Source organism: Notamacropus eugenii, chromosome 4 (assembly GCF_028372415.1).
Source record: "Notamacropus eugenii isolate mMacEug1 chromosome 4, mMacEug1.pri_v2, whole genome shotgun sequence".
Taxonomy (NCBI): domain Eukaryota; kingdom Metazoa; phylum Chordata; class Mammalia; order Diprotodontia; family Macropodidae; genus Notamacropus; species Notamacropus eugenii.
This window is the reverse complement of record NC_092875.1, coordinates 87,116,136-87,141,441: the sequence shown is the minus strand read 5'-3', so window position 1 is coordinate 87,141,441 and position 25,306 is coordinate 87,116,136. Positions and strand designations below refer to the sequence as shown.

Below are 25,306 nucleotides of genomic sequence, written 5' to 3'. Positions count from 1 at the left end.
AGAGTAGTGGTGTCAAATTCAAATAAAAATGGACCCCTGCCAGCTACATATTGAGTTAGAAAACCAGAAATTAACAGTATGTTTTATTGTATTTTGGTTTTTTATTTTATTAAACACTTCCCAATTATGTTTTAATCTGTTTTGGGGCCTCAACAGCCCACAGGCCATGAGATTGACCCCTCCTTTGTAGAGGAGAGTCTTGTTCAGGTATGGACTGAACTAACCTTTGAGGTTCCTTCCAGTGCTGAGAATTTTTGTTCTCCTTGGCCTTTCTGCAACCCTGGACAATATTAATCTTCCTTTCTGGCCAACTTTACACCATGCCATCTCTCCCTACCTACTGTTCTCCAGCTCTCCTTTATCATATTGTCTTCCAACAGTAGAATATAATAAGGCCCCTGAGGACAGGGACTGTTGTCTATATGTATATCCTCAGCGCTTAGCACAGTGTCCAGTCCACAGCAAATGCTTAACAAATGCTTTATCTCTAACACATGGACTCTGCAGCTATTATTATTGTTACACTTGGTTCTGCCAATTAGTGACCCATGTAGGAGGAGGGAGTGAGAAATTGTGACAATAGACTTTATCTTAGCCAGTGTGTATGTGTGTGTGTGTGTGTGTACATATATAGATATGTATGTATATGTGCACATAGATATATGTACATATACATATCTATCTATCTATCTATATCTCAAGGTCAGTTTTCTTCATGGCAGGCCAGCACTTTCATGCATTGCACTTAAGGTTGTGCTGATAACTGATGTATCTGTTGAAGGGTTTTAGATGTGATACCTCTTAGTAAGCTCAAATATGTCCCACCCACTCAGAAGCTGCCCAGGAAATTTAAGAGGCTTCTTAGAATACACAAGGTGATAAACAAATAAAACCAGACAGAAGAAATTGGTCCTTGACCATTCTAGATCTTTTCTCCCCATATCCACCAGATGTCATCTCCAGAATGGAAGTGATGCAAAGTCTAGGAAAATTCAGGTTCATTCAGAACAAGTTTCATTACATATTCAACTCTTCCCTCATCCTCTCTTGTTTTTGAACTAACCCCTCAACCCTGTGCTTTAAGATCCTAGCCTCTCCTCCAGGATCAACTTCATTCCTATTGCTTTTCTTCACTCTTTCCCTCCCCTGGCTCCCTCCTTCCAGATGCCAAGCCTAAAAATTATCCTTCAATGGGCAGCAGTGCCTACACAAATTCTTTCTTTCCTTGCACCACCAAGCAGGCCTGAATTGGCAGTCAAAATACTTGGACTTTAGTTCAGGTTGGTTCCATATACCAGATTTATGATTCTCTGGAGTTAGGTTTTATAACTTCTTAAAGTTCCTTCTAATGCTCATGTTCTATGATTCAGTGATTCTCACCAGTTGGTTCCACTTCCTAATTATATATTCCATCCCTAATACACGGGAATCTAATCTGGTTTCTGCCAAATAGAGTCAAGGAATCTCAGAAGTCTCCTAATTTAATCAATACCTCAAGAAGAATCCCCCTCTGTAACATTCCCAAAGGGACATTCATCATCCAGTCATGACTTGAAGACCTCCAGTAATGGGGAACTCATTACTTCACAGGTCAGTCTTTTCTGACTGGGGACAGCTCTAATTATTAGAAGTTTTCCTCACATTGAAATTTGCCTTTCTGCAGCCTCTACTACTGCTCCTAGTGCCTTCTGGGGCTAAGCCAAACAAGCCTAACATTCCGATCCCTGTTCTCTATAAGATCACCATAAATCTCCTTATTACCTAATGGATAAACATAGCAAAAGAGGAAAATTTAGACTTGCAATAAATAAAAACTTCCTTACATAAATTAAAGCTATCCAAAAGGCAACAGGTTCCTCGTTACTGAAGGATTGTTCAGCAAGTGTACCATAGAAGGGATTCTTGTCCCTTCCAATGCTCAGACTTTGCAACACCCTCTTTTTAGTCCTCCTTAGCTCTTCTGCAACCTTGGATACCATTAATCTTCCTTCCTGGCCATTTCCACAACATGCTGCCTCCACTTTGGTCATCATCCCCATCTCTCCCCACATATTGCCTGGCCAATAATCATTGCTTAATAAATGCTTTTTCTGCCCATCTGCTAACTAACTTAAAAGTCTTTCCTCCATAGGCTTCTATGACTACATTTTTTCTGGTTCTCCAAGTAGCTCAGCAAAAGACAAGGCCAAAGAACAAGCTTTATCTTTAGGTGTAAATTAAGATAACCAAATGCTGGAACTGTAAGGACTTCAGAGAAACCATTTACAGATTTTTTTTTTTAAAAAGATGACTTGTTACTGTTGTTATGTGTGAAGAAATTCTGACATGGTAGAGACAGGATTTTAGAGAACAATGCTGCTAGGGAAACAAAAGGGAAGCACTTGAGCAAATCTTCAAAGTACCTGGTATAGTATGTACAGCTGGCAACTGTAACACAATTCATTCACATAGACCTTCAAGATTGAACACAAGTAATATTATCCTAATTTTATAGATAAGGAAACTGAGGATCAGAAAGAAGAAGTAATTTGCCCAAGGTCACACAGCTAGTAAATAGCAGACACCTCTCTTGTCTCTTTCCATTAATACCCCATACTGCAGCTGGAACACAGAAAATCTTAAGGCAAGGACAATCTGACCGAAGACAAGTTAACTGACTCATCCCTAGTTCATTTTCCTCACCTTTCTTCGCTAGATAGGAGGATGACTGGTAGTAGATGACAGCAGATACATAGATTAGGAACTAGAAAAATAATGCAATATGAATACAAAATGCTAAAAGACATTACCAACTGGAGAAGTCTGGGAAGCCCAGTTAGAGGACCTGCTGAGTTCTGAACTATGACTTCATGTGTGTCTGGACTCATCACAAACACCCAGCTCCTTGAGGGCAGGAGACCTTTCATGTTTCCCTTGGCACACACTGGGCACACAGGCACACCATTAAGGTTGGCTGCATGAATATAAAGTTTTGGAGTCTTATCCATAAAGGTTCATTGCTTATTTACATTTTATTTTTCCAAAGGGTATTTGACTCCCAGAAAGTCTGGTCTAAGACATTTTTACTATATATCTTATGAATTGAGACACAAGGAAAGCGAAAAATTTGGCAAGGGTTGTGTTGTTGAATAACCTATCCCTCAAATCTTTCTGCCTTCTGCTGGGGAAACTGACTCTAAGGCAGAAGAGACCCAAGCTGTTCAGTGTTATTTCCATGTCTGTTATGAGCTCCCTAAGAAGGTGAGGATGTCTTCTTGACTTCACATTTAAGTGGCTTAAGTGGGCATTGGTCTGGTGTGACCTCCAAAATGCATGGCACCTTTTCTTGGATCCTTTCCAGTTACAACCTTGAATGTTTCATGTCTATCCATCTGTGAGTAGTTTGTCTTTGTTTTGATTTTGAGCATTTTTTCTTCTGGTAGAGTTCGTATCAATCAGATCTCCAAACCCTGAATAGGTTAATTATAAAATGGGTAGTGTTGTGCTCCATAGAATTGGGGGAAACTAGGCTTCTCCATGTGTTTTTTCCCTGAACCCCTTCCAGACTTCATTGCATCAGATCTGAAAATGGGGGAGGAGGGCTGGAAAGGAGGATGCTGAGTCATTCATTTCTTTTAGTGGGAAAGGAAGGAATTATGAAAGTGTGCAGTTAGTGTAGTTAGCTAGGAATCACAGAATGTACAGGTTGGGATGCTCAGATCTAGAGCATGGTGTTTGAACTGCAAAGAGATATATTCCACTGAGCTCATCTAGTATAATGGGCTTGGTGTTTGTACATCCTTCAGTGCTGTGGAACAGGTGCAACCAGGATACTGGGTTAACCAGGGAAGATAATTTAAAATCTAGGTCAGGAAAGGCAGACCCACATGAGGCATGTGTTTGCCTACAGTAGAAGTAAATTTCCTTAGATTTCAAGAGTGTAGATTTGTGCAAGGGCTTAGTAATTTGGCATCTTGGGAGGATCTGGTAGTATTTAGCTGATACTCTCTCTGTATAAGCTGTCTTCAACACTGCTTGCAGGTTGATCAACTGTGTCATGGTTTATAGACATTACATATTACTTTATCTTTGATATCATAAGAGAGATAAACATAGCACGCAGGAGGGCTGTAAACACAGGTTTACCTCTGTTACATTTCCTTGTGCTTTAATAATATCCTACAAAGTAAAGCAGGGGCAGCTAGGTGGTGCAGTGCACAGTGCACCAGTGCAAGAGTTAGGAGGACCCGAGTTCAAATCCCACCTCAGACACTTGACACTCACTAGCTGTGTGACCTTGGGCAAGTCACTTAACCCCAACTGCCTCATCCTGGGTCATCTCCAGTCATCCTGATGAATATCTGGTCACTGGATTCAGATGGCTCTAGAGGAAAAGTGAGGCTGGTGACCTGCACAGCTCTCCCTCACTCAAAACAAAGTCAAGTGCAAGTCATGTCATCATTTCTCTGATGGCAATGAAGGATGAACACACACAAATGGAAGGCCAAAATCTTCAGACTCTAATACTAGGTAAATCTAGGCTGACATTACTGCTAGGTCTCTTAAGAATTTCAGAATCTTTCTGAAATCTGCTTCCTAGACCAGGCATCGCCATAGGATAGGATAGGATAGGACCAGACATCCTAGTCCAGATGTCCCCATAGAATAGGGCTATCTTACCCCTCTGTTCTAAAGCAGCCATCAATCTCTGGACCTATCAATCATGTGGGTTCTACAAAAAAACTAAGAAACTAAGGCCACCTCTGAAAGGAAGAGCTTTTACAGTGGAGGGGAAGACCGGGGGTGTGGTGTGCAATGCTTGAACCTTACTCTCACTGGAACTGAATCAAAGAGGGAATAATACACACACTCAGTGAGCACAGAAATCTATCTTGCCTTATAGGGAAGTAGGAAAGGAGGGAAATGGGGGGGGGGGTTGCTGAAACAAGGGAAGGCAGATTAGGGGAATGTGGTGCTCAGGAGCAAAACACACTTCTGAGGAGGGACAGAATGAATGGAGGAGAGAGAGAGAGAGAAAGATAAACAAGGGAAAAAACAGGATGACAGGAAATACAGTCAATAATCATAACTATTAAAGTGAACTGGATGAACTCATCCATAAAGTGGAAGCAGAGAGCAAAATGGATTAAAAACCAGAATCCTACAATATGTTGTTTATAAGAAACACACTTAAAGCAGAGACACACACACAGAGTAAAGGTAATGGGCAGAGCAGAATCTATTATGCTTCAGGTGAAGTAAAAAAAGCAGGGGTAGCATTTATTTTAGTTCTACACAGCATGACTATAGTGAAAATGTATTCAATAGGAATGTATGTGTAGATCCTATGTAAAATTGTATGCCATCTTGGAGAGGGAGGGGGAAGTAAGGAGTAGGTAGGGGGGAAATATTCTAAGTTTTATAGTAGTGATTGTAGAACATTAAAAATAAAAAAATAAATTTTAAAAAAAGCACGGGTAGCAATCATGATCTCAGATAAAACAAAAGCAAAAATAGATCTAATTAAAAAGAGATAAGCAAGGAAACTACATCTTGCTGAAATAACATCAGTACTAAACATATATGCAACAAATGGTATCGAAATCAAATTCTTAAAGAAAAAGTTAAATTGAGTTACAGGAAGAAATAGATAATAAAACTATACTAGTGGGGGACCTCAATTTTCCCCTCTCAGAACTAGATAAATCTAACCACAAAATAAACAAGAACGAAGTTAAGGAGATGATAGAATTTTAGAAAAGTTAGGATAAACCTCTGGAGAAAACTGAATGGGAATAGAAAGGAATATACTCTTTTTCTCAGGGGTACAAGGCACATATAAAAAAAAATGACCAAGTATCAGGGCATAAAAACTTCACAGAAAAGCAGAAATATTAAATGCATCCTTTTCAGATCATAATTTTAAAAGAATTACATTCAATAAAGGAACATGGAAACAGAGATGTAAAATTAATTGGAAATTAAATTATCTAATACTAAGAAATGACTGTGTCAAAGAACAAATCATAGACACAATTAATAATTTCATTAAAGAGAATGACAATGAGACAACATACCAAAATTTATGGGAGGGAGACAAAATTTATGGGTGTACTTAGGGGAAAATTTCTATTTCTAAACACTCATATCAATAAAAAAGAGAAAGAGCAGATCAATGAATTGAGCACGCAGCTAAAAAGAAAAAACCTAAAAAAAGAACGAATTAAAAATCTCCAATTAAACACCAAACTGGAAATCCTGAAAATCAAAGGTGAGAATTGAAAGTAAGAAAGTAAAGAAAGTAAGAAAATTGAAAGTAAGAAAACCATTGAACTAGTAAATGAAACTAGGAGCTGTTTTTTTATGGAAAAAAACCCCAGCAATAAAATAAAGAAACCATTGATTAATTTTATTTAAAAAAAGAAAGAAAACTAAATTGCCAGTATCAAAAATGAAAAGGGTGAATTCACCACCAATGATGAGGAAATTAAAGCTGTTATTAGGAGCTATTTTGCCCAATCATATGTCAGGAAACCTAACAATCTAAATGAAATGGACGAATATTTGCAAAAATATAAATTAGCCAGATTAACAGAAGAGGAAATAGAATATTTAAGTAACCCCATTTTAGAAAAAGACATTGAACAAGTCATCAAAAAGCCTCCTAAGAAAAAGTCCTCAGAACTAGATGGATTCATAAGTGAATTCTACCAAACATTTAAAGAACAATTAATTCTAATATGGAAAAATAAGTAAGGCAGTACTGCTACCAAATTCTTTTTACAGCACAAATATGGTGCTGATACCTAAACCAGGAAGAGCAAAAACAGATAAAGAAAATTATAACTCAATTTCCCTAATGAATATTGAGGCAAAAGAAATAAAAAAAATACTAGCAAGAAAATTACAACAATATATTACTAGAATCATACACTATGACCAGGTGGGATTTATACCAGGAATACAGGATACTGTATCAATATTAGGAAAACTATTAGTATAACTGACCATATCAATAACAAAAGCAGTAAAAACCCATCTGATTATCTTGAGAGATGCAGAAAAAGCTTTTACCAAAATACAACACTCATTCCTATTAAAAACACAAGAAAGCATATGAATAAATGGAGCTTTCCTTAAAATAACAAGCAGTATCTATCTACAAAGAGGGAGGAACTTGTGGCTTCCAGGTCACATGTGGCCTTCTAGATACTTGAATGTGGCCCTCTAAGTTCAAATTTTACAGAACAAATCCTTTCATTAAGGGAATTTCTTCCATGAAGTTTGGAGTCAAAGAGCCCCTTAATGAAAGGATTTGTTCTGTGAAACTTGGACTTAGTCAAAAAGTCAAACCCAAGGACCTAGAAGGATATGGACTCAAGGATGCAGGTTCCCCCACCCCTGATCTAAAATGATCAGCACATTATCTGTAATGGGGATAAGTCCAGAAGCCTTTCCAATGACATCAGGGGTGAAGCAAGGTTGGTCATTATCATCACTATTATTCAGTATCATACTAGAAAGGCTAGCTATAGCAAAAAGAACAAAAAAACTGAAGAAATTAGAAGAGGCAAGGAGGAACAAAACTACCACTTTTTGCAGACAATATGATGATATACTTAGAGAATCCTAGCAAATCAACTAAAAAACTAGTCAAAATCATTAAAAACTTCAGTTTTTAAGTTGCAGGATATAAAATAAACCCACAAAAATCATCATCACTCTTTCTATATATCATCAACAAAGTCCAGCAGGAAGAAACAGGAAAATTTCATTTAAAGTAACTGTAGACAATATAAAATACTTGGTAGTCTACCTGCCAAGACAAACTCAGGAACTATATGAACACAATTGCAAAACCCTTTTCACACAAATAAAATCAGAGTAAATAACTGGAGAAATATTAATTGCTCATGAGTAGACCAAGCCAATATAATAAAATTTATAATTCTACCTAATTACTACCAAAAATATTTTATAGAGCTACAAAAAATAATAAAAAAATTCATCTGGAAGGTCAAGAATATCAAGAGAATTGATGAAAAAATGTGAAGGAAGGTAGCCTAGCAGTACCAGATCTCAAACTGTATTACAAAGTGGTAATCATCAAAATAATCTGGTATTGATGTCCATCAACTGGGGTATGGCTGAACAAATTGTGGCATGATTGTGTTGCAATACTATTGTGCTATAAAAATGATGATCAGGATGCTTTCAGAAAAACCTGAGAAAACTTACATAAACTGATGCAAAGTGAAGTGAGCAGTACCAGAAGAATATACACAGTAACAGCAGTATTATACAACGATCAACTGTGAATGACTTTGGCTATGCTCAGCAATATGATAATCCAAGACAATTCTGAAGGATTTACGATGAAAAATGTCATCCACCTCCAGAGAAAGAACTGATATAATCTGAATATAGATCAAAGCATATTTTTAAAAATTTTATTTTTCTTGTGTTGTCTCTTTTGGGGGGAATGGGAGTGGTCAGGAGGGGTCTGTGTTTTCTTTCTCAATGTATCCAATGTGGAAATATGTTTTGCATGACCGCATATGTATAGTCTATATAAAATTGCCTGCCTCCTCAAGGAGGGGAGAGAGAAGGAGGGAGAGAATTTAAAACTCAAAATTATTAAAAATAAAGATGAAAAACTTTTTACATATAATATATGTAAAATTTACATATAACATATGTAAAAAGTAAAATACAAAAATTTAAAAGTAAAGCATTAAGTAAAATACATAGGGTTATAAAGTAAACAAAATTTCACTAACCAAAAGCTAGCAAAAATAAAGATGCAATTTTTACACCATCCAAATCCATAAATGAGCTAATAAAAAATGAGATAATATCTGTTAAGCAATTTAACAGCCTTAAAGTACTACATAAACGCTGGCTATGATGATGATGATGATGATGATGAGCTCTCTGAAAGCTATTCACTGACCCCCCCCAAATTCCATGGATACTAGGTAAAAAAACTACTGCCCTAGTTTTAAGATTCTACTCTGTCAAGCTCTTCCCTGCCTGAACTTCAGATTATCATGCATGACTCCAGGTAATCAGCTATATACAGTATAGTAGAAAAAGCAACAGATTTGGAGTCAGAAGACCTGAGCCCAACTCCTGGGAAAGGGAAATCACTTCCCCAGCTTACTCTGTTAGGTGGAAGACGTTGAATCACCTTTCCTAGGTTCAGGAATTCATGGATTGAATTAGGTAGGATTTAATTAGATGACCTCTGAAGTCCATTCTAACCCTAACACTATGTTTTAAAAACTAGACCATGACTTAAGGTTTCCTTATACATAGGAACTCTGAGCTATTTGTCCTCACTGGATTGCTGGAAGGATCAAATAATAAAACATTTTACAAACCTTAAAGCACTAAGAAACATCAGCCATTCTTAATAGTGGATCCTGCTGCCTGTGCTCTTTGCTCAATCTCTGGAGAGTGGTCTTGGACACAGCTGGTTACAGAGGCAGCAAAATCTATCCAGAGAATGCTCAGAGTTACATGCTCTCTCCCCTGTGGCAAGGTCAAGATTCCTTACAGCCCTGGCCAGGTGCCCTCATGTTTTCTAGACTCACAGCTAAGTCTTACACTTGGACCATCCCTCCAACTAAATTCAATATGAAGTGCCTGCTGTGTGCACAGCATTGCTAGAGGCTTGGCCTCAAATCTACATACTTGGAAATAAGCAGCTCCACGAGGTGGAGGTGGCCACAAGTGGCAGCAGCATGCAGGGGCGTCCAAAGTTCGCTGTCACAGGCATTCACATCAGCCCCAGCCTCAAGAAGCTGCTGCACCATCTCCCCGTAGTCATCGATGCAGCACTGCAAGCCACAGAGCATTCCCTCAGAGGCCCATTAGAAAACCCTCCAATTCCCAACTCACCCCCAGAGCCCAGACAGACTTGTGTTTACCTTATCTGCTGAAGGCATAAATCACTCATTGTTGTAGTGTTCACCACGGGCATTAGTGACCCCACATCACCCCAAGAAATCTGTTACTTCATGTCCTTGGTCAGCATCCCCACTGGCTTGAAAAGAATTCTCAAGACACTAACCTGGTGCAGGGCAGTAAGGCCGTCCTCGTTGCACAAATTAGGGCTCACACCATTCTGAAGGAACTGCCGGACTGCCAGGAGAAACCAGGACACAGTTAGAGGATTGATGGTGGCAGCTGCAAATGTGCCTATATCAGTGTGTGTGGGAGGGAGGGGGGAGAAGGGGGACATGTGGTGTTAGAAGAGAACTACTATACCATTGTCTAAATGATTTCCCAGGTGAACCCCAAGGACAAGGCATGCAACAGACCCTTCTCTAAAGCCCCAAACTCCCTATCTCCCTGAGGCAGATGAGATCAAGCTAAGAGAAAGACAGGGCAGTGGCATGAAGCAAGAGAAAGCAAGAAAGAATTTCTTTCCAGACCTTTTTCCACCATAGCACTTAGGTCTATGTGGATTAAATAAAATACAGTTTAGTAGGGCTTGACAAGTTTGATTTCTTTCCTTTCTACCCCTACCTAATCAAATGACAGCCCTGGGCAAGTTTCCTTAGGCTGGTTTTCTGGTTAAGATGGGAAGAGGCAGAAAAGCCTCTAACCTTCCAAAAAGCCTGCTTAGCTAGGGCTCTGACCAATTCCAGCTGGCAAACACTGACCTTGTTGTGCGCTTAAACATCTTGGTAGGGTTGGCATGGTATGTGGAGTATACTGAGGACCAGCTTACTCTATATCCCCTTTAAAAAGATGATCTGAGGCTGCAGCAGGACATTGGCAGAGAAGAAACTTCCCAAAAGGAAGATCCTAGAGCTGATGCTCCAGAAGGAGAGTGAGGACAAGCCATCTAATATCCACTCTCTTGTGTGTAGGACAGAGATAGAACAAGGAGGAGCAAAGCAGACCAGAAATAAAGAGAGCTGGGAAGCATAAGGAATCCATCATTTTGACCTGCACCCCACAAACTTCACACTCCCTGGACAGTGAGAAACATGGCAAGGGATAGATAGCTTCTCCCTCCCCCAACCAGGGCTGAGGGTATCCTCCAGAAAGGAAAGAAGAGATTGTCATCTAAGCAACCTCCCATTTGCTCCTAGGCACTGCCCAAAGCCAGGGGTCATTTCCTGTTTTCTCCTTGCCCCACATTCTGCATTTATTTACTCTTTTAATAATAATGATAGCTAGCATTTATAAATGACTTCAAAGTTTGCAAATTGTTATGTGTTAACCTAATTCATCATCACAACAACCCTGAGAGTAGGTGCTATTATTATCCTCATTTTACAGAGAAGGAAACTGAGGCAGACATAAGTTAAGTGACTTGCCCAGGGTCACCAGCTATTAAATGTCTCAGGAATGAGTCAGGTCTTTCTGGGGTCTTTCAGTGTTCTATCCGCTGCCCATCTTGCTGTCTCATTTCTCCCTTCCCCCTTAAGACAGGCTTAAACTGTCACCTCCATTTTGATTTCCCCTCTACACTTTCCAAATTCTCTTCCATTTTTTTGTTGTTCAGTTATTTTAGTCATGTCCAACTCTTCATGACCCCATTTAGGGTTTTCTTGGCAAAAATACTATAGTAGTTTACTATTTCCTCCTCCAGCTCATTTTACAGGTGAGGAAGCCGAGACAAAGAAGGTTAAGGGACCTGCCTAGGTTATCCAGCTAGTAAGTGTCTAAGGCCAGATTTAAACTCAGGAAGATGAGTTTAACTCCAGGTCCACAGCACTCTAACTACTGCTCCACCTAGCTTCCATCTTTAAGGCCCAGATAGACTTCAGGCAACGATTACCTCCCATTTCTGGTTATTTAGAACAAACTTTTAAAATTACGAGCCCCAAACAGTCAACGCTTTTGAACATTCAACCTCAGTACGTACATATTTACTTATTTGTTATATGCTTGTATCTATTATAAAACATAAAACATGAAAATTAAAAAGGATAAGATAAAGATGAAACTACATTTGATCCTTGAATAAATACTCTACTGAGCAGGGGAGTAACACAGCCTTTAGGAAAATTTTAGCAGCAATGTGTAGGATGGATAAAGAAGTGAGAAATTTGAGACAGGGAGATGCATGAGGAAGCTACTGCAATAATCCAGGTTAAAAGTGATGAGAGCCTGAATTAGGGTGGTGACCATGTGACCAGAGAGGTGGAGGTTATGGAAATAGAATCAACAAAATTTGGCAACCGATTAGCTATGTGAGGTAAAGCAGGGTGAGAACTCATGTGTCTAAAATTATGTAGAGATGGTAAACCTAGGCAACCAGAAGGGTCATGGCTGCTCTTTCCAGTAACAGGGAAGTTTGGAAGAGGCCTGAATTTGGAGCAAAAAGGTAATGTATTAAGATCTGCAATGCAAATCACAACTCAGCCATGCCTGCTTTTCTCTGTGATTCACCCTATCTCTGGCCCAATTTAAACAAACAAACAAAAAGAATGGGCAGGGGAGATTCTTACAAAACAGTATCCTAGAGCACAGAGCTCATCCACTGAGAGGAGGCACCTGCTGCAGTCTGATCTGGGGAGCAAAATGTGGAGATACTGGGGTGGGAAAGCCTAGGCAACTGTTTCAGGTACCTGCACTGTGCTTAGATTATATTGCCCTGCAGGGCCAATGCCTGTGCCCAGACAACTTTGGGAAGTCAGAGATGAAAAGGTACAGTGGGGGAGTGTTGCATGATAATGAGTGAAAGAAAGGGTAAAGTTTTGGAGATAAGCTTATGACTGGTCATTTTGAGAAGGATGGGATTAGAGCCATCTTCCCATCCTCCCATTAGCTGATTACATACCATGCCATGACCTCCCCAGGAGTACACCATCCCTTTTCCAGAGACCACTGTTTCACAATTAGTTACTCAGTACTACCATGTGCTCTAGCCCTCAAAATCACAATCAAAGAATGTGAAACTGGAATTCCCCTACAGTCTACCAAATCTAACTCCCTGGCTATCCAGCGGAAGATACCAAGGCCCAGGGAGTAGGAAAGGATAGTCAGGGACACACAGAATTAGTGCTTTTAAATGTCAGCCATGTAACAAGTCAGGCAAATAAGTTAACCTGATCTTGCTTAGGGCACAATAATGAAGCACAGTTCTATAGTCCTCTGTCTTGGTCAGAACACCTCTATAATACTGTGTTCAGTTCCAGGAGCCACATTTTAGAAGGACACTGAGCAGCTGGAGAGCATCCAGAGGCAAAGGGCCTCAAGACAATATACAGAAGGCCTGGATCAAAGGACTAGAGCTGTTTAGCCTAGACAAACCTTAGGAAGAACATTGTTGCTCCTTCAAGCATCTGAAGAGCTGTTATGTGCAAGTCATTAGGCTCTGTCTGCTTTGGATCAACCAGCTGAAGCTGCGGTTAGATGTTAGTTCAATGAAAAGAACAATTTCCTAGCAATTTAGAGCTGTCCAAAAGCAGAATGAGCCTCCTGGTGAGGTATTGAGGAAACTGGAGGTCTTCAAGCAGAGGTCAAATGATCACTTTTCAAGGATTCAGTAAGAGAAGATTCCTGTTAAGGTGAGGTTAGAATAAGATCATAAGATCAGAGATTTAGAGCCAAAAGAGGCCTTTGAAGTTATTTAATCCTACCATCTCACTTTATAGATGAAGAAACTAAGGACCCAGAAAGGTTCTCTTGCCCTGAGTCACAAAGGCAGTAAGTGGCAGTCAGGTCCTTTGACTCCAAATCCAGCACTATTTCCATTGTTCCACACTACCTCCCACAGATCACATCTGAGGACCCTTGCAACTCTGAGATTCAGTGAACTCTGTCCAGAGTCCCTGTTTCTCAGTGTCTTCTGGCCCATGAATGTGAGGAAGAGAAGTCACCTGGCAAGGCTAATTCAAGTTATACTTTTTTGCCCTAGGGAAAGGCCTTTCCCTAACTTTTAAGGGCCCTGGTGCCTCATCCCGGGGGAAAACCAAGCCTATGAGTTTAGTAGAGGGCACGGAGAGGTGCTACCCAGTCATTTTAGGGGCAGACCATAAATCCCTGTTAGGAATTTTACACAGGAGTCCCAAGAGACCAGATTGGAGCCTGGTACTCTTAGGGAACATCTATCTAAATTCACAATGGAATGGCACTGGGCACTTCATGGACATGAACTTCACTGACTGTAACCACTCCCTGTCCTTGTGCAGTACAGTAACCTGAGGTTGATACCTGGCTTTCTCAGTTCAGTTCACATGCCTAGGAAAGTGAGGAGACTTTTATCACTGAGCCTGGCACTGACCAGCACCACTGCAAAGAGACAAGGCTCCAAGGTACACCAAGGACAGACTGTAAATTTAGCTCCTGCCAGAGCTAGCAATAAGGATGTCACAGAGGTGGGAAGGCCTTGCCAATCTCACTAGGCAGTCTCTTAGGCTTCTGGTAGCAAGAAGGGAGAATTATATGGAAAGGGCCAAGAAGAAAGAGGAGAGAAGAGACAATAGTTGGAATACATCATATTCTTTCTACAGCTCAATCAGGTCAGACTCTGGGGCAGGGAAAACACCAGTGATGGAGATGAAATCAAGACTATCTCCCTGTTCACCCTAGGGTAGAAGCTGCGCCCAGGAAGATGTCAGCATCAGGCAAAGTGCAGAACCATGACACAGCACATGGGCAAGATCCCTATGATGGACAAGGAGCAGAAAGATAAATACTGCCTTAGGCTCTGATAGGCCCTCAGCTGGAAGGACTTCAGAGGTCATTTAGTCCAATGTACACATAAGCAGGGATCCCCTCTATATGAGTCCCAAGTCTCCACCGTGCTCTACCTTCAGACCTATAAAAATGAAGTATCTGCTATTTCCCAAGGAGTAGAAATCTGTCTTACTGTAACTTCCACCCCTTGCTCTCAGTTCTCCCTCCAGAGGGCAAGGAGAAAAAGTTGAATCCCTCTTCCACATGAATAGCCTGTAAATACAAGGACAGTTATCATGTCCCACCTAAATATCCTTAGCTCCTTCAGCCAATCCTCACATGATGTGGTCTCCAGGCCCCATATGACAATCTTAGGCACCCTCCTCTGGATGAACCCCAGCTAGTCAGTGTCCCTCCTAAAATGTACGTTCCAGAATTAAACCCAATACTCTGGATGTAGTCTAATCAGGCAAAGAATGTTTTGGACAGTATACTTCTATTAATGCTTTGTCAGGAAATTGTCTTGGACTTTCCTAGGTGGCTGAGGTACAAAGATGTAAAAATAAGAATGATAATTACAGTTACAAAAATAACTAACATTTACATAGCACTTTCAAGTTTTTGCATTATTTCGCTTGTTTTTCATAACAACTCTGGGGGAGGGGGAGGTGATTTTCTTATTTTCACTTTAAAAATGTACAAACTAGGAAAATGACAAATGTTGGAGAAGATGTGGGAAAACTGGAACACTAATGCAGTTGCTGGTGAAGTCGTGAACTGATCCAACTATTCTGGAGAGCAATTTGGGACTATGCACAAAGGGCTATAAAACTGTGACCCAGCAATACCACTTCCAAGTCTGTATCCCAAAGAGATCATACAAATGGGAAAAGGACCCACATGTACAAAAATATATATAGCAGCTCTTTTCTGGTGGCCAAGAATTGGAAACTGAGGGGATGTCCATCAACTGGGGAATGGCTGAACAACTGGCGAATTCTTTTCTATAAGAAATGATGAGCAGTTTTTTTTTAATTTTTGTTTTCAAATTAATACATAAAGCTAAGAAAAAACCCACCTTTATTCTTTTAGGCAAAAGAGGACATTCTTTTCAGTTTTCTAAATTTGCACTGCCACTAACCATTGGAATTCTTGATTTGTTAGCAAGTCAAGAAGTATGGGATTACTTCTTTGTTAGTGATCAATAGCTTTCTCAGTCAATATGGATGAAATGACTTTCTTTTGTCAATGCAAAATGTGTTAAAACATTATAAGAAAAAAGTTTTTAAATTTATTGAGAAATAAAGATATAGTTACAAAAAAAAAGAAATGATGAGCAGGTGGCCTTCAGAAAAACCTGGAAAGAATTACATGAATTGATCCTGAGTGAAGTGAGCAGAACCAGGAGTCACAATGTGCAATAACCAACTTTGATAGACTTATCTCTGCTTAGCAATGCAAGGATCTAAGACAACTCCAAAAAACTCATTATGGAAAATGCTATCCACATCTACAGAAAGAACTTTGGAATCTGAATGCAAATGGGAGCATACTCTTTGCTCTCCTTTTCTTTCATAGTTTTGTTTTGTTTCTTCTTTCTTGTGGTTTCTCCCATTGGTTCTAATTCCTCTTTACAACATGACTAATGTGAAATAAGTTTAATATGAATGTATATGTACAGCCTATATCAAACTGCATGCCATCTTGGGGTGCAGTGAGGGGAGGGATGGGGAGAAAATCTGGAGTTCAAAATCTTATGGAAGTAAATGTTAAAAGCTAAAAATAAATTGATAAAAAATTTTTTAAAAACTCTAACACTAGGGAAAAGGTTGACAAATGAGGGGGATAAATTGAGAGGTAGATGAGAGTCTATGTGAATAGAGTTGCATAAAAATAGATTAAACAAAATTAATCATAAAGTGTTATAAAAGAAGATAAAGAATAAATAAATAAAAATATACTTATAATATATTTATATATCATATAAATATGTAATATATTATATTAAAAATAAATACATCAATCCTTATTTAAAATGTAGAAAATAAAAATGAAAATGTACAAACTGAGGCAAAGAGAGGTTAAGTGACTTGCCCAGGGTTAAATAGCTAGTAAATATCTAAGCCAGGATCTGAACTTAGGTCTTCCTGACTTCATAGTCAAGGTTCTTCCTAATATGCCACTGAAATGGAAGTTAGAGCAGGACAGAAGGAGACCCCCAAACCCAGGCTGGCCCAAGGGCAGCCTTCCTGTTTTGGCCTCAGAGTCCACACTACTTAAGAGAAAAAGATGAATGAGAGCTTTAGCCAAAAGAGAGGACTTGCAGGTAGGAATAGGAACTTTTCTTTCCCTATGGAGAGCTTCAGAGACTTGTGTTCTTTCCCCAGTCTCACCAAATGAGCAGGGACAAGTATAAGAAAGAGCACTGAACTGAAGATAGGAGACCTGACTTAACCCTGGCTGACACCAGACTGTGTATCTCAGGGAAAATCACTTAAAACTTTCTGTTTACTCAAACTCTGTCTCCTCTGATGCCAAACACTGTTGTAAGAAAGCACTTGATAAACCGTAATATGCAAATATGTGAAGAATCTGTGATTTCATCCTCTCCACCCTACATACACCTAGATTCATCTTCCTATCAAACCACTTGTAAGTCTGACCGACTCAATGATTCCCATAGCATACACCTTAGCCTGCTATTCAAGGCCCTCCAAAACTGGGCCCTAACCTACGTGCAGCAGAACAGCCATTCTCTTATAATGGGTGGATACTATTTGTACTAGAATGTCTGTCATCTTACAAAAATGTAATGACGATTCTAAATTGTCCTGATGTGGGAAGTGTAATCAAAACCTCACTCAAGAATAGGGGGCTTCTTAAATTTACCTGTCATATCTTGTCATTTTAGCTCTAACAGCGGCCAGGGAGACAAAAAAGGCTATCCTTGTAAGGAAACAGGAATTTGGTGGGTAGTCTGGTTGGGGCAGGGACAGAGGGCTGGGGTTGAAATATCAAGAGAAAGTCATGGAGCCCTTGTAATATAGTAAGCCTAAACCACAGAATCTTCTTCTTGATAACAGAAGGAAATGAACCAACCTCTTTCTCTCACATAAGACCCTCCATTTCTTATCTCCATGCCCTTGTACTGGCTTTTCTCCATACCTGGGATGGTCTCTTTTCTTACCCCCACTACTACTACAACACCACTCCACCACCACCATCATAATCATCATCAGCCTAGTTTCCTTAAAAGCTGAGCTAAAGTCCCAACCTCTTCTTTTTTTTTTTTTTAAAAGACTGGGTCTCCCTATCTCACTTAGACTGGAAAGGTGGGGTTATTCACAGGTCCAGTACCACTCTGATCATCATGGGAGCTTGGACCAGCTCAGTTTCTAACCTGGGTTTGAGGGACACCTGATTTTCTTAGCTCACTACAGATCAGAACTGCTGAGCTTAAGAAGTCCTCCAGCCTCAGTCTCCCTATGTACTAGGGATTTCAGCTGTGTACCACCACACCTGGTCAAGTATCACCTTCTATGTGAAGACTTTCCTGATTCCAATGAGCTACTACTGCCTCCCCACCCTCCCACCCCTGAATTACCCTGCATTTATTTTGCATATAGCATTATTTATATATGTACAGTTTATTTCTCCTGATAGATTTTAAGCTCCCTGATGCCAGAGACCATTTCATTTCTGGTTTTGTATCCCTAACACTTGGCACAATGCCTGGTATATATACTCTAATTCTCAAATGCACCTGTGATTTCATCAATTTGGGAGTTGTCTGCATTGCTGAAGACTGCAATTCATTCATGCCTGCCAATCCTATGTGATTCTTGTCCACGTCCTTCCAAAAGTCTGTCACAGGAACTCTACCTAATGCACTTACAGGAAGGGTTCTTAACCTGGAATCTGTGACCTTGTTTTTAAAATATTTTAATAACTATATCTCATTATATTTGCTTTCCTTTGTAACCCTATTTTATGGATTTTAAAACATTATTCTGAAAATGGGTTCACAGACTTCACCAAAAGGGTCCAGAACACAAAAAAACTTAAAAACTCCTATGCTAGAAGGTTTCTTCACTTTCTCTTGACATTAGAGTACTCTAGCTATCCACTTATCATCGCACACTACTGCCACATGACTAGTTCATCTTCTCTTCCTATCATACAATTTCTTGATGGTATTCTTTATTTCTTCAGGGTTCTTCATTGGTTTATGTTGTAACCTGCTCACACCCACCATATACTTCTCCATTACCTTCTGTGTAACACTTGCTTTTAGTTCTTCAGAGGCAGTGGTACTTCATGTCTCAGTGCCATATAACAACACCAGTAAAATATGATATCGAACAAAAAAAGTTTTGCAATTTCTTTTTTCCTTTTTAATTTTTTTCAGTTAACAAGTATTTATTTTCTGTTCCCCACTTCCTAAATTAGAAAAAAGGAAAGAAAAACAAAACCACTGAAACATATAATAGATATTCACAGCCAAATAAATCCCCATATTCATAACAAAACAAATTCCTTCATTAGCTACATCCAAAAACGAATATCTCATTTCGCATCGAGTTTATCACCTGTGGTAACATGATTCATCATTGGTCCTTTAAAATTGTAGTTGGTCAATGAATTAATCAGAGTTTCTACACCTTACAAAATTGTCTGTCTTTACAATGTTGGTGTAATCATACAAATTGTTCTCCTGGTTCTGCTTACTTCATTCTGTTATCAGTTCATTAGTCTTCCTACATTTCTCTGAAACTATCTCATTACTTCTTATGGCACAAAAGAATTCCATTACATTTAAATACCATAAATTGTTCAGCCACTTCTCAATTAACGGGCACCTCCTTAGTTTCTAGATCTTTGCCACTACAAAAAGAGCTGCTATAAATATGTTTGTATATATAGGTCCTTACCCTCTTTCTATCTCTTTGGAGTATAAGCCTGGTAGTAGTATCATCACATCAAAGGATATGCACAATTCAGTGACTACGGGGGCCTAGTTCCAAACTGCTTCCCAGAATGGCTGAACCAATTCACAGCTTTAACAATATGCATATTTTCCCAAACTTTGCAATTTTCTGAAAATAATCCAGCCTGTTATCTTTCTCTAGGCTCAACTCATTAGTTTGCATACAATTATATATACTTTGATACATGTGGGTTGTAAATCCAAATGTAAGTTGAAATCTGGACATTCATTCATCCATTCAGTCTTTCCCATGTGGATATATGAGTCAAACTATTTTGAGTGATTTCAAGTCTCTACAATGTTCTGGAGCTATTTGATGCAACCAAAACAATGTTATCTCAAATAGGGACATCTGAAGGAGCTTATCATCTACAATCATTCTTTCTTCCTGTATTCTGCATTGGATCTCTCTCTCATCACAGTACAGAACATTTTTTTGGTGAGCTTACATCTCACTGTTTCATGGGTCATAATTAGAGGATTATTAAATAGGGTTATTTCTGTTAAATTTTTGAAGAAATATAGAGTGAGTACGATTCTTGATATATGGATGCAATACATCGTGTTGCAAAAGAGCCTGTAATGGAAGGAGATAGGAGAAAGAGAAAGCAAATTTTTGTCTATTGAAAAAAAACCTTTCAATTTTCTAAAAAATGAGAGAAAAAAAATTTAAAAAGCCTATAATGCAGTTTTCATTTTTTACTGAATCAAATGCTTCTTTTTCTTGGAGGGGGGTCGGGAGTAACCTACAAACTATATGTGGAATGGAATCTTATATTTTCTACATCTATCAGTTAATTGTAAAATGGTAAAGATGTGGTCCATTGTTGAATATTGCTTATGAAAATGCTTTTTCCCTACAAATATCCTCACTGAGGATGCCCTCCATTCATGTATAGAGGACTCTCATAAATATTTTGTATATACAAGAGAGAAGACATACAGTTCAGAAATTAATCATGGTCTTTTAGCATATGAAGCTATAGTTGTTGATGTTTTTGTATTACTAAGGTTCAATATTTTCCCTTCTTCAGATACTTTGTATATTGATCCCTCAATACCTTCACAATTACACTGCCCCCAGTATGGATTTCCTCTATTTATATTTGGTCCAATCCAGCCGCATTTCCCCCACTTGTTCTCTTATGTGTCATGACCACCTGAGCATATCTGAGACTACGATAGTCCAAGTGTGGCAGTTTCACCATCTTTAAATGAAAAGTCTGTTAAAATGGTTCTTGTAAATCTTTTCTATTTTATTTCTATTCTCATTCCATTTTCATCATCAAATGTGCTCAGAGTGATTTTGTTTAGTTGTATATCTTGACAAGTTTCTCTCCCCTGCTTCTCTCTACAATACTTCTCATGATTCTTCTTCATAACATTCATAAATAAATTTATATTTCAACAACATATTACCTTTCACAAGTCTCTCTCTGCATTTAGCAAGTATCTGCTAATGAAGACAATTCCTGAGTTCTTATGGTCTCCTTGTTGTGGCAATTAATTTACATTAGTTAAACTTATGAATGAAATTATTATAATTGGTATCAATGTCATTTCTGTTGTTCATTTCTCATTTAAAAATTTTTAATTATTTAAATAATTCAGATAGTAGGTACTTAATAAATGCCTGTTGATTAATAAAATATATCATATAATTGATGTAGGGCCAGAAAAGGAAGTGGGATGGTCAAGTATCAAAATAAAGAGATGCCAGATAGGGCAACTCATGTGTTCTATGGCTACACATGCAACATCAAGAAAGCTAGAGGGACACTTGCAAGACAATGGGTAGATCTCTTGAGAAGGCCTTACAGGACACAAACAAGTGCTACAAAGAATGAAGTATTGATGGGTTTTGATCTACAATCCTGGACAGAGTACTTATGTGATAAGATGACAGAGCCTTTTAAGTGTACAGAATGAAAGAACTTAAATTCCCATTATCTTAGATGAATCTCATATGAAATTATATTTTGAGTGTTCACAAATAATTTCATCTATGATCATTATAAATTATCAGATGAAATAATATTTTGAGTATTATATTCAGTTATGGGAGCCAAATTTTAGGACAAATAGGAGTGTGTCCAGGGGAGGATGAACAAGATGGTAATAAGACTGAAAACCAAATTACAGGAGGAGTGTTTATGAATACTTAGCCTGAGGAAGACAAGACTGGTGGGCAAGGGAGAGGAAAGAGGCCAGTAATATACAAGAATTAAAAGGGTTTTCATGGAATTGCATAATCTCACAATTGGAAGAGACCTCATAGGTTTAGTCCAGAGGTATCAAACATGCAGCCTTTAACACAATCTTCAACACTTATGAGTGCATCCTGAACCAGATTAAACTATAACTGGGAAATACTGAAGAAAATAAAAATACAATAAAACACAGATAATATGTGGTGAATGTTAATAACAATAATAAAACATATGGCTTTCTATGTCAATATGCTACCCACAGGGATCTTTATGTATGATTTAGTGACCTTGGTTTCCATTTGAGTTTGATACCACTGAACTAGTTTATCTCATAACTGAAAAAGAATACCTTCTACGAGACAGGCACCATGGTCCAGTGAAAAAGACATGAGTTCAAATTCCACCTGTGAGGCTCTACAACCCAAGAGAAGTCATTTAACCTCCTTCAGCCTTCCTTTCCTCATTTATAAAAGAAGGAGGTTGAACTACTAGGTAGTCTCTGAGGTCCGACTCTTTATCTATTATCCTGTATCCAATAAAACCACCGGTGAAGTGCAAACCATCCTATTTTGGGATAACTGTTGGAAAAGTTTTGCTTCTACTATGAAGACTAAATTTGTCTCTATGCAATTTCCACCCATCGTTCCTAGTTCTTTCCTCTAGGGCCAAGCAAAACAAATATGTAGCCTCTAAAACATAACAGTTCTTCAAATACTAAAGACAACTATCATGTTTCCTTAACTCTTCTCTTCTCCAGGTCCTTCAACCCATCCTCATAGGGCATGAGGTTCCTCACCATGCTGGCTATCCTTTTCTGGATACTCTTTAGCTTATCAAGGTCCTTCCTAAAATGCGGCATCCAGAACTGAACGTGACAATCAAGATGTGGTCTGACCAGAGGTGAGTGCAACAAGACTATCACTTAAGGTAGTCTAAGATCATATGAGCTCTCCTGGCTGGTATGTCACATTATTGAATCATAGTGAGCTTCCATTCCACTAAAACTCCCAGGTCTTTTTCTGGGGAACTCTTGTTTAGCCACATCTCTCCCATCTTGCCTTTCTGAATTTCATCCTTTTGCACCCAAGTATAAAAGTTTAGATTTATCCCTATCAACTTTTATCTTATTAAATTTGGCTCAGAGTTCTGGTCTTTCAAAAATCTTTTTGGATCTTGTCATTCAATATCTATTTACTCTCCTGGCTTTTTGTTATATCTGCAAATTTGATAAGCATTGACAGCTATGCCTTAATCTAGGTCACTGATCAAACTGTTAAATAGCATGGGGCCAAGAACAGATTTGTGAAGCCCTCCACTGGAGCACTCCTTTCAAGCTGATAATTGAACTGTTAATGCCTATTCTTTGGGTCTTCCCAAAGAAAGAAAGAAGTTCCAGAATCCATCTAACTATATACTATGATCTAATCCACAGATGCTCATCTTTTCTACAATAATAGTATGAGAGATCATAAAAAGTTTTGTCAAAATCCAGGTAAACTATATTTATAGCACTCCAGTCTAGTCATCCTGTCAAAAAATAATTATTCTGGTATGACACATTCTTGATGGAGCTATGCTGTTGTGTTGTTTTTTTTTAATTTTCACTGCTTCATTTTCAAGATGTTCACTGATCATACCTTTAATAATACATATTAGAATTTTGTCATGAATCAAAGTCAAGTTCACTGGCCTACAGTTTGCAGGTCCCATTCTCTTCCCTTTTTTGAAAAGAGGGACAACATTCATCATTCTCTAATCCTGAAGTACCTCCCTCATTCTTCACAATCTTTCCAAAATCACTGATAGTAGGCAGAAACCACATGTTGATTCAGTTCACTAGGATACTGTCACTCTTCTCTGGGCATACATATCATAGTAGTCTTGTGTTCTGTGCTAAGTGCCACAATTTAGGAAACCCACTAATAAATAAAGTCCAGAAGAGAGTGACCCAACTGGTGAAGCTCTCAAATCCATGCCACTAAAAGTTCAACTGAAGGAAATGGAGATACTTGGCATGGAGAAAATTCAGAGGATACTATGACATTAGTCTTTAAGAACGTAAAGGGTCATCAGAGAGAAAACAAATTACACTTCTTTGATATGATTCCAGAAGGCAGAACAAGGAATAATGAGAGCAAATTTAGGCTTGCTGTCAAGAGGAATTTTCTAATAACCAGAGCTATCTAAAAGTGGGATGGGCTGCCTCAGAACGGTAGTAGGTTTCCCCTCATTGATGATTTTCAAATACAGACTGAATTAACACTTTTTTGGGTACATCCTAGTGGATATTAATCTTTGGTTGGTATGTAATGAACTAGATGGTTGCTAAAATCCCCTCGAATTTGGAAATATCATTCTTCATGATTCGTTCATCTGAGCCATGTGAATTGAACTGATCAAGGACAGTTAGGCATCTTCTTTTACTTTCCCACTTATCTTGGGTATCATTTTTGTTCTGTCATTTCCAGTCAAAAGACTGATTATTCTTCTTGGTAGAGATAAAAAGAAGCAAAGTAAGTATTTTCTATTATTATCTAAACTAGTCAAATTCAAATAGAAAAAGGGGTGGGACACATTAAATCATACATAAGGATCCCTATAGGCACATATTGACTTATAAAATCACATATTAACATTATCTATATTTTATCATATTTTTATTCATTTTGTTAAATATTTTCCAATTACATTTTAATCTGGTTTGACCTGCACTGGGGAGTATAATGCCTAGACTGAGTGTTTGACAACTCTGAGCTAACGTATCCACAAGTAATGGTACTATCCCTTTTCTCTGATTCTCTTATTTTCCTCAACACAGCTTAAAAAACAAACAACTTTTTTGTTGTCCAGAGCTTTTTTTCCCTAGTCCCAGTCCATTCCAGGATTTTACATTCCTAACATTATTCCTACAGGGATGTGCCAAACTTCTGTATTCAGCTGCCCTTACCTACCCTTGCTTCTATCTTCTGCACATAAGAAGGCAATATATCAGAGGACAGTGTTGACTATGGAGTCAGGAAGACCTGGGTTCAAATCCCACCTTAACCACTTACTAATTTTGTGACTCTGGACCAGTCACTTAACCTCTCTGAGCCTCAGGTTTTCATCTATAAAATAAGGATAATAATAGCATCTATGTCACAGGGTTATAGTAAAGATCAAATAAGATAATCTAAGCAAAGTGTTTTGCAAACATTAAAATGCTACCTAAATAGAAGCTATTATTATTATTTTGTTGCTGGTATTTAGTCGTATCCAACTCTCTGTGACCCCATTTAGGGTTTTCTTGGCAAAGATGCTAGAGTGGTTTGCCATGTTCTTCTCCAGTTCATTTGACAGATGAGGAAACTGAGGCAAACAGGGTGAAGTGACTTGCCCAGAATCACACAAAGCTAGTGGAAGTGAGGCCAAATTTAAACTCATGAAAATGAGTCTCCCTGACTCCAAGCCCCATTGATCTATCCACTGCGCCACCTAGCGACCTGAA

The 25,306-nt window shown here is 38.6% G+C and overlaps 1 protein-coding gene across 3 annotated transcripts in view; it reads right to left on the bottom strand.

Moving 5' to 3' along the window:
- Window positions 1–25,306, bottom strand: part of PPP1R16A (protein phosphatase 1 regulatory subunit 16A) — a 111,758-nt gene that overhangs the window by 26,392 nt on the left and 60,060 nt on the right. For all 3 annotated transcript variants that reach the window (XM_072602760.1, XM_072602759.1, XM_072602761.1), the window contains exons 3-4: window positions 10,055–10,125; window positions 9,676–9,821 (exon numbers count right to left, since the gene is read on the bottom strand). In XM_072602760.1, coding sequence (XP_072458861.1) covers window positions 9,676–9,821; window positions 10,055–10,125 — 217 coding nt within the window. The remainder of the gene's footprint in view (window positions 1–9,675; window positions 9,822–10,054; window positions 10,126–25,306) is intronic.